At 34.5% G+C, this 10,809-nt stretch overlaps 1 protein-coding gene across 1 annotated transcript in view; it reads left to right on the top strand.

The window, feature by feature from the left end:
* The window catches only part of LOC134542412 (synapse-associated protein 1), a 111,029-nt gene extending 100,536 nt beyond the window's left edge, over positions 1–10,493 (top strand). The window contains 1 exon segment of the mRNA XM_063386623.1: positions 7,522–10,493. Within this exon segment, the coding sequence (XP_063242693.1) occupies positions 7,522–7,655 (134 nt within the window). The 3' untranslated portion in view covers positions 7,656–10,493.
* Positions 10,494–10,809: the final 316 nt, after the last annotated feature.

Below are 10,809 nucleotides of genomic sequence, written 5' to 3' on the forward strand. Positions count from 1 at the left end.
AGCGTAATGTTAATTGTAATTATCTACTGCCCTTTTTAAATTCATTTAAATTGTTGTTTGGGTATTCACCTTCAAAATTTTATCTGTAATTAACATTTCGCCTGTTTGGTTTTGGAACTTTTTTGGGCATGTGAGAAATGCTTGCACAGACGGTCGGGGGCTAGGCCATGCCGGAGTGGGCGTGGATCTGGTTAGCCTTTCCCCTTGGCCTTCGCGAACCCGCTACTCTCTCTTCATTTTCTCTTACTTCAGCGAGTCGCTCATAGTTTAGCTGATGAATCTTTTTTTTTGTAATTGGTGACACTTGTAATTCCCTATTTAACTAACTTGTGTGATGACGCCACTTCGTCATCACATTAACGTACCTGAAATGTCAGGAGGCTGTTTGCCCTCGTGAATTCTTTAGTTAATTTTCTCCCTGGACGTCAGGCCGTATAGCCAGTATTTTGTCTATTTCTTTCATTTTTTCAATTGTATGTTGATATTTTTAAAATGTAATCTCAATATAATTATAGGAGCCTAAGTTTTGTCATTTTATTATACGCATGTTAAAACATAGGTGTTATGTGAGCTCTGTTTTGCATCGTGGCATAAAACTTTATGCTAATATTATGCATTCACAAACAATGTAATGAGCAATATGGCAGTGAAGTCAGTATGTTTGACTTGTTTATATTCTGGCTGTTCATGTCCCAGCGTATGATATTTAATTTTGATAGTCTTTGGATTGTTTTGCTAATGCTTGAATTTGTTTTTTGCTGTACGTAAGTTTTCATTGTATAAATGTCTGCACTGTGGGTGCATCCCTAATTCAAGCTCCAGGTGGTTACGTAACTTGCGTGTTAGGTTTTTTGTTACAGACCACTTTAACAAAATTATTTCAGTAGAGTTGTTTAACGTTTCTTAGCCAGTTAATGAAGTGGTCTGGGTTTAACAAGTAATATTTGTGAGCCTGTAACTTATTCTGTATTATCATTTCATTGTCAAGTTTTGGGTCTTATTTACATTGGAATGCAACTCCCCTAACTGTTCGTTTTTTTGGCCGTTATAGCGTGTACCGCAAATGCTTATTTAACTTGGTGTGTGCTATATAGGTAATTTAATTAGACTGTTTTACTGCTTGCGGGCATTTGTTGGTCAATATGTCAAACATTATGTTATAACTTACTCTCTAAATTGAAATAAAAATAAAATTGGCACACTGATGCATTTATGATATATCTGAATTAAGTTCTTAATTTTATTTTATCACTTTTCTTACTCTTTCACCATCACAAATACACACTCTCTGCATGACTCATAACAGAAGGGGCTTACCACGTTTTATTGTAGTTTTGACGAGAGCGCAGATTTGAAGTTTGTTATGACCCTTACTATTAATTTTTTATGTGTAACATCTTAGCTCTCAATATATGGCAGTAGTAATTTTGTGAATGTGACGGAAATGTTTAACAGAAAGTAGGGAGCAACGGTGTAGCTATCTGCGGTGGATGGCGTAAACCAAAGTTCTCAAAGACAAAGGGAAATGTTATAGTATTAACTGTTTAATAAATTTTAACAAGATGGGCTGTATTTTTATAAAATTTCTTGTCGAAAATCAGGTCGAAAGCCGGGGTTCAGAATTTTTTCAAGTCTTTTTCATTTTTATCATAGCCGCTTTATAATAATTAAAAAAAGGCTTGATAGTCTTACGTAGAAATTTTTATGATTTCGGCAGCATATTCCAGTGCATGTACAGAAAGTACGTTTTATTAACATCCAGAAATGTAGTTGAAAATGCATTTTGGTTATATTTATCATTCTTGGCATTATTTTTTGTGTCGGAGGCCCGAGTTTCATATTATAAGTATTGGCAACGTGGGAACTCATGAATTTGCTCCATACCAAGGTTAGATGTAACACATCACTAGCAAGTACTAAAAGTACTTGCTAACATTTTTCCCCTATCATTTATCCTTGTTATTCATGTGAATTACTTCAAGTGTAGAGGTGTGAATCTAATACCAGGCTAATGTTTATTTTATTTTTTTATTTTTATTTTTTCTTAAAATTTTGGAGCAGTGTATCACCATGACACCTTCGTTTTGGCTAAGCCATTTGGCTAAGCCCTGATGTACATTAGTTGAGGAGCCAGAAACATTAGTGAAAGATGTATATGCAGAGTGGCTACAGCCATATTTATTTTACTTGTCACTCAGACTCAAATTAAAGCATTCCAAAGTTCCAAAGATTGAATACACTCTTAGGCTTCTTCTGTTTCCACCAGTAAGTAAGAATGCTTAGATTGTGCAATGGTTATGGCATGTGTACATATTTCTTTTGCATGTGTTTGTGTGTGTGTGTGTAGTTTGTAAATAGTTAGTAATGTTTGAATATTTAAGATGGCTTAGTTTTATTGCAAATTGTTTGATTGAAATTGAACCATCGAAAGAACAGCAACTTATTTCTCTGTTCTTGCCTTTTACTTCTCAATCATATTGAAGGTACAACATTATATGAGCATTTACCAGTTTTGTAAAATGACTGATGTTTCACCTTGCTCCCAACAGCTAGCCCATTTTTTTTTTTTTTAATTGTCTTGTCGACAGCAAGATCATTACAGTGCAATAAGAAACAAAAGTACCTTCTCATATTTACCTGTACACATCGACAGTGAGACAACCATCGTGCTTGAGTTAGTCTTACACGAGCAACTATTACGTAACTTAGGAATTTCATTTGATCACTCGTTCGGTAACTTAATCACAATCCAGCTTTTTAAAACTGATGTTCCTTGTGGTTTTGTGTTATTTTTTATTCTTAAATTTATTTTAATCATGGTTGCTTGAAATTGTAAATTAATGTTTCAATTAGTTGTTCAACCCACAAATATGTATACAAACATCTTTCATATGCATAAATTTAAAGGGCCTTGTATAGGCATGGCTAAATAAACTTTAAAGAACAAGTGTAGCTAAAATAATATTGACTGCACTCATATTTTATCAAAGTGCTTAAGAACCCATTTAACATGTATGTGTTGCTTTAGAATATTTAAACAGGAGTAAAAACTCACAATCACCACTGCGTGAACAAGAAAAAAAACTATATAAAAAATACTTTAAATAATTTAAAGACTTGCATTAGTTATTGATGTTAGTAAGCCAGTTTTGAATGCCTTATTTTAGGGATGATGCTGTAAGTTTTTGTTCACTTGAACACTATGATGGCAAATTTTTCAGGGAAATTAGACAGTAATTTGCTTTTAACATTCATTTAAAAGTTTTCAAATTCATACCATTGAGGTTATTTCCAGACTTTTCCTTTGATTTAAAATATGAGAACTATTCAGATCAAAGCCTTCTTCTTCGTATACTTGCACAATAATTAATCGTGGACCTGTTTCACTAGATTTTGTGACTACTATTTGTGTATTTGACTGCCGACAAGAAATTACGCTGTGTGTAGTACGAAGTGTAGTATTAGCGTAATTTTTATTAAGATTTACTATGGTTCTGCCTGCCTTACGAAATCCACATATTTTTACAAGATAACGCCTTCTCCATGCAGTGAATCCAGGCTTTCCAAACAAAAATCTCTCTCTTCAGTCTGACATTTTTCTAGTGCAATCTCAAAAACAAGTTTCTCAAGTATTACCTCTTGCAGTTAAAAATTGCATTATTCTTGGAAATGACTTATTTGACTTCTTTAATGGTGGGACCAATTCTTTTAGGGATTAAAAATTTTGGATATTTCTCCATCTTCTTTCTTACCTGAGAATGTTAAAAAAAAAAAAAAAAAAAAAAAAGTGCAACAGATTTTAGTAGTTTTCTTTTCCTCTTGTCAGAATTTGTTCTGTTTTGAATATTTAAAGACCTGTTGCAGCACTAGTTGTTGGGAGTGACTTTGTGCGTCAGAATTTCACTGAAATGTGTCGCAGCATTTAAACTGCATCTCCCGTGATTGTCCCTGGGAACCAGATTCAGGACGACGCTGTTTAAATCCCAACATGAAGCCGTTTAATAAATGAGATTGTGTAGCATGGACCACCTCCCCTCCCCGACGCGCTCGTCACGCCACCGCCTGGCGACGCTGGGGCCACGCAGGTTCGGGTGCCTCTTGTGCCGTGATGCAGTAACGGGTGCACCCAGCTTCAAACTGGGGGGGAACTGAGGCGGGAAGAGGCCATGGCCGGTTGCTCGGAGTGATATGGGAGGAACATGTAAAAACAAGATTGCGACGGCAGCACCTGGGGTCCTCTGGAATGTGAGTCCAGTGTCAACCACTGTCTCACCTGGCTCCATAAAAGTAATTTTTTCAATAAAGTTATTAAATTTAGTTTTGCTAGTCAAGTTACGCATAAGATCCTTGCACAACCCGTGTAGAAATCAACATGTAACTTCTGGCTTTGTAACTATTTTATACATAATTCTTTTGTGAGCAATGCCACTTTGACTCTTGTTCCTCTATCAGTTGAATCACCATTACATCAAATACACATCTAAATCCCGCCTGTTCATTTGCATAGAAGCATTACACTCCTTCACATAATAGCAATGAACATAGCAAAACCTCACAATTTGGTTTGAATGTTGATTAGATGCAGTAGCATTACTAATACAACACTATGAATAGCAAATGTCAAAATCCTTGATTTTCCAAGACTGTTTGCTATGTGCAATGGCATATGTTACAAGAAAAATGTATTTATGCAAACTTGACAATTCTGTTACTTTAAGGCATTAAACACAGGATGTCTGTGAAAGAATGTCCCAGTTTCAATGGTTTATTATATCATAGGTAATCTAACCTAGTTTTTTACAATGTCCACCTTTAGTCATACGGCACACATCCAACCTAAAGTCCAAATTTTGGAAGCAATTGCCTCTTCAATTTGTATTTCAACTTTGGCAAATCATTAGATAGCAGTAGAACATAGACATGATCTTTTATAAAGCCCCAAAGGGAAAAAAAATTGCATGGTGATATGTCAGATGAACGTGGAGTCCAGCGTAAGAGAGCACTGTCATCTCGACCATTGCGACCAATCCAACAGTCAAGGACTTCAACGTTCAACCACTCTTGTACAAAGAGATTCGTTCCAATGGGGAGGGGCTCCATCCTGTTGCCATATAAAGTTTACAGGTTCACCCTCTGCTAATTATAGAAAGAGCCATTGTTTCGTGCTGCAAGCGAGAAAACAAAGCTTTACTAGTGCATGTGTTTATCTAAAATGGTTTGAGTTACTCTTCAATTGTGATCTTGAACCAACACACTATAATGCTTACAGTTGATACTATTAATGGACATATTGTATTTGGCATTGCAATAAAACATTTACAAAATGAATGGCATGGTTATATCCTCTCCGGAAATGGAGAAAGTTTGCCAGGGTTCAAGTGTGATAAGGAAAAGTGGTGGTCATCAATTTTTTTAAATTTGGGGAATGGGATTACCAGGTCGCTAGTCAGAATAATACAGGGAAGAGCTTTGCACTAGCTCACGGTAGGGCACAAACTGAAGTAGCTGGGTGGGTAATTGTGCCATGCAACATGCAGGAGTAACATAAGTTCACTAAAAAGCAAAAAATAAGTTTTTATACACCAAATAAATATTTTTTTTCATTTATTGTAATCAGGAACTTATTGTTTATTATGTAATTATTAATTGTTTTATAATTTTGAAGTTGATGCTGCCAATTAACTGAATCCTTAGCACTACAGAAAACATTAAAATTTATTATTTTAAAATTGTTGATTTATGTTGTTATGGAACCATTCCATCATCTGCCGGAGTGGTTTCAGGGAATAGTGGAAAGCTGAAATCAGGATGGTTTAGCGGATAGTTTTTGGGTTTTCAGAACACATCCAAAAATGTTGCCAAACTTGTGATAATTGATTTGACCTATTTCCTACGTCATTGGGAATTTCTTCTGGTACTAGTGTTAAAGTGTTAATTTTAATATTCTGCGAAGGCATATACGACTTAGGAGATATTTCAATCAGGGCTTCTATAAGTGTTCATTTGTGTGTGGACATCTTTGCTGTGTACAGTGGTCACAAAATACATATGTAAGTGCAACTGTTATTGATAAGGGTTCCCATCACCATTTTTTTTTTTTTCACTGTTTCAACATTTCACTTCATTGATTAGTACTTTGTTGAGAATTATGAATGTGTGTTGTTCATCAGAAATGTTTATGACTGTGGAAGGTAAGGCTTTTCCTTTTTTTCTCTTTCTAACAGCCTAAGAAGACGGATGAGCATGGAGATCTCTCAGCTTGGCTCTTCATTCTCTCCCTCACCATTTGTATTATTTCCTTTCTTTTGTTATGTTTTGTTTCCTCTTTGATTTTTTGCACTTTGAGCGGCATGCACATTACCATTTCCTGTATTGTATCTGAAATCTTGGATGCATGGTTTTTCTCTTGGCTTCGGAACATCTAGCACGTTTTTATTTCAACTTTTCACTTGAGTGAGGCAAGCTAAGAAAAAAAGTTATGATCTGAAAGTGAATGATTTTATAGTGATCTAATGTAATAGTGAATGCTTGGGCATTTTGACACTCTTATACCTACACTTAATTAGTATGATTATTTTAAAACACAAAATGGGTAAAATATATATACATCCACCACAAAAGAATCCGAAATTTTTACAGCATAAAATTATTGATGCTATTATCACGGCTCGAAAAAAAGTTACCGCAGTTTTGTTATATGATTTTTATTGCAACTTGTTAGTTGTCAACGGTATAGGGTTCATATTAAGAAATACAAAATAAGGGCTTTAAATTAAAATAAAGTAAATCCATGCAAGAATTTTCCATAAAAAAGTATTACTGTAAATACTGTCCTAAAAAAAAAATTGTTTTTGATCAGTTAAAACTATCCATCAACATAAAGATGTTTCATCACAGCCACCTTTTAACATTTTATAACTGGATGTTTTATTTTAATTTTTTTCTGCATTTAAAAGAAAATACTATGTATTTGTCACTCCAATTATTTTCACCTTAAGAATCATTATTCAAAAGTGTAAAATTAAATTTTACTTGTTTCATTTCATGGTGTAATAAATTTTTTTCGAAAAAAACCGTATGTATTTAGTGAACCTCAAAAGCATATTTTTTTTAACATTGTTATGAAAATGAAAAGCTCGTGATACAACATTACTTAATCATTAATGAAAAGTTATACCTGGAAGCATTGTTTTTCATACATTGTAAAGCAAGTATAACAAATACTGAAAATAAAAAACATATAATCTCAAGCCATAAGGTATGAAGTATGTATGTACAAGTATTTAAACTGAGGTCTTAGCAACGGTATAGTATACAAATTTCGACAAACTATCGAGCGACCAACTACACTCACACATTTTTAGTTGTCATATTTTCCGCATTATTTCTTTTGGTTTCGCCATATTTTACTCTTTTCTCAGTCACGGCCCACGTTTTGCATGATCTCGACATGCTGTAGCTAGTTCGTTGGTACCTTTCGTTTCTCATCACGCATCCTCCATCTCTATCTCTTTTCCCCAGAAGATGACTGGGAGAAAGAACTAGAAGCGGAGCTGCAAGATTACGAAGTGGTCGCGGACGGAGAGAGCGGCCATCAGGACCCCAACTGGGAGCACCAGATAGAGGAGTTGTTGGATGCCACCGACCTCAAGTAGTGTCGTGCTCGCTAGACTTGCTCCCGGCGACAACCGGTTACTGAGTTACGAACAATCCTGTGTTATCAGATACATTTACTTTGTGCAAATCTCTTATACTTTGTTGTGAATGTGTTTTAATAATCTTCCATCTGTACTTGGGGTGTGCCAACGAGCTGTTTTAACTTTAAGCATCAATACAAATTGTAGATAACTATAATGATTCCTGTGAATTGTTGAACTGATTTAAGAGACTATTTTTTCGCAATATATATGTACATAAAAAAAAAAGGTTTATTACATTTGGCATACTGCTTTTCAGTGCTCTTGTTTGAAGCGGTTGCAAAATAACAAACAATACCTAAGCGAAATTCAGTATTTGACTTGCAATGAGGCCTAGAGAATAGGAAGTATTTGCATTAAAAAGGTTTACTATTCTATTGTAATATATATAAACTGATAAAGATTCGTACGTTGATGTGAAAAATTACTGTTATCTGTTGTTGTTATATGGTGAATTTTTACACGATCACAGAATGGTTGTTGATGCCCGCACGAGTCGAGTCTGTTGCAGTAACCTCACTGGTGTTCAGCATCTGTCACATTCTCACACGAGAGATTCACGTCATTATCTACAATCACTTTATACATTGCTGTGAATGGAGAACGCTCTTCCAATAATGGGGTTTTCAACCAAGTTTATGTACATATATACGTTAAGTGTTATTTAAATATTTAATTAAGTACTAACAGTCATTGGCAGACAGTTTTATGATTTGTTTGTCATGTCCCTTATTGGCCCATGACCCAAAAGCATAAATGCAGTGTATGTATGTACATACAAATTTTGGGGCATGTGAGCTGATTTTCTGGATAATCAATCTTGGTAAACCTTGACATTTCAAATAAAAATAAAAAAGTGTGTGTATTCAGATATCATTTTAATATTTGAGGTTCTAAGTCTTAAAAAAAAAATTAAGAACAATAATAATGCCTTACAAGTGGGTTGAATTAACAATGTGTTAGTTTAAAAAAAAAATTATCATAAAATAAAAGAAAACACTCATTTGAATGGTACTTTGCAAAATATGTCAAAATTTGCTGTTATGTGAAGTAGATAATATTTTATAAGCAGTATTGTGTGTGTTTGTAGGTAAAATAATTAAGCATTACAATTTTTCGTCTTCATTGCATTTTGTCAAAATACGTGTCTTCTGTGTGAAGCGGAGGGATTACAATATTTGATTCCTTGGCAATCAATGTAATTAAGGATGTTATAATCAGTAATGTTCTCGATGTCAATTACTCTGACATTCCACCCCACGTGTGCGTACCGCCGGCCGCTGTTGGCAGTAGCTCGGTGTGTCCCGCTGGGCCAATGGGTAACAACCTGACAGTCGTTGCCAGGAAGCAAGCCCAGTTCCAAGTGCAGAATCATCATTCTTCTACATAAACTTTTGAAAGTTTATGGTTTGTTTGAGTGTACTACAGAGATTAATTATTGTTGATTTTTTAAGCAAAGACAAAAATATTGTTAGAAGTAGCTTAGCTTCTGGTCTGTAGCCGTGTCCTCGGAAAATAATTCACCGACGTTTCGGTCGACATTGCAGTCGCCATCATCAGGGAGCAGTTACCTGGGAGCAGTAGGTAACTGCTCCCTGATGATGGCGACTGAAATGTCGACCGAAACGTCTGTGAATTATTTGCCGAGGACGCGGCTACAACCCAGAAGCCGAGCTACTTCGGACGATGGCCGTGAAAGCTTGCGAACATTAAAAATATTGTTATATTGGTGTCGTTATGATCCAGCTGTAATGACCACTATCATCACCAGGATGACTTCCACATTTCAAGCTTTTCTTTTGGTAGCCTGTTCCAATTATGTGTATGTAATTATGTATATGTATATTGTAAATATGTCCTCTTGTAATGTTTGGGCTGTATGTGTGCGAGGTGTGCTAATGTATATTATTATATTTATGTGTGTGTTTTTTTTTCTAATTATTGTTGACAATTATTGAAGCTGTTTGCCTAAAACACAAGAATTTAAAGTAAATTTTTACTAATTTCTGGGCATAAGGCATCTATTAATTTTTTGGATGTTAATTTGAGTTCCAAATGAACACAAGTGGAGGTATTTTTAAAGCACCTCAAACCACATCTGAACACCTTTATAATCTGGCCAGGAAGGAAAATATTACATCTGCAGGATTGTGTTCAAGTGTGATAAAAATTATTTGCAGACAGTGATTTATTAATCTGTATAGGTTTGAGATAATTGTGAGGTAAATAATAAACTTCATTGTTTGCATTTTTTTTTTCAATTACTAAAACTATATTTTGACAATTTTGTACCTTTTAAAAATTTGTTTTAAAGCTTAGATAATATATCAACTTTATGAGCATTGTGTTTGCGAGTAGTATTTATTGTGCAGTAATTTTTTATGAAGAAAAAATAAAAAATAACATTTTTGGAAAAATATGTTGCATTGTGTTCAAGAAGTTTTTATTGATAACTGTTATGTGACTGCACTGTTTACACTATTGAACAAGTTTGTGCATACATTTCCATTGTGTTACAACACTTTTTGAGTTAAGTAGTCTCTTCTCTTGAAGGCAAACAAATTCAAAAATTCATTCTGTATTTTAAATCTCTTGTGTAACCACTGAAACCTTGGCTAGTTGAAAGCTGTATGAGTCTGTAGATGTACCAACTCACAATTACTCTTTCATTTCTGTTGAGAGATTGTATACATAGAAACTGTATATGTTTTGAAAAAACCATTCTATTGTGTATTAATAACAAAATAAAGCTAGTATCTGTACAATAAACAATAATAAACAAATATGCAGTAAGTTTATGAGCATTTGTATTTTTAACCTTGGAACCACATGGTTAGTGAGACAAGTTTTTTTTTTAGCCAAACATAGGTTAGTTCTCACATAGAAACACACAATGCAGAAGATAACTGATGACTTTGGCGTTGGATGGGTAACAGTAGGAGACTGGGACAAAATACTATCAGAAACATAAAAATGGTGTGCATAAAGTTACAGAGGGTGCATTCAAAGAAAGAAAAACTATGAAAAAATTAGAAAAGCTTTGATTGATTGTTTTACACAGTTCAGGGACAAAGGTGTGCCTATTACAAGGCCTATTTTCGTAATGAATTCA

The sequence above is a fragment of the Bacillus rossius genome (assembly GCF_032445375.1).
Source record: "Bacillus rossius redtenbacheri isolate Brsri chromosome 4 unlocalized genomic scaffold, Brsri_v3 Brsri_v3_scf4_2, whole genome shotgun sequence".
Lineage (NCBI taxonomy): Eukaryota > Metazoa > Arthropoda > Insecta > Phasmatodea > Bacillidae > Bacillus > Bacillus rossius.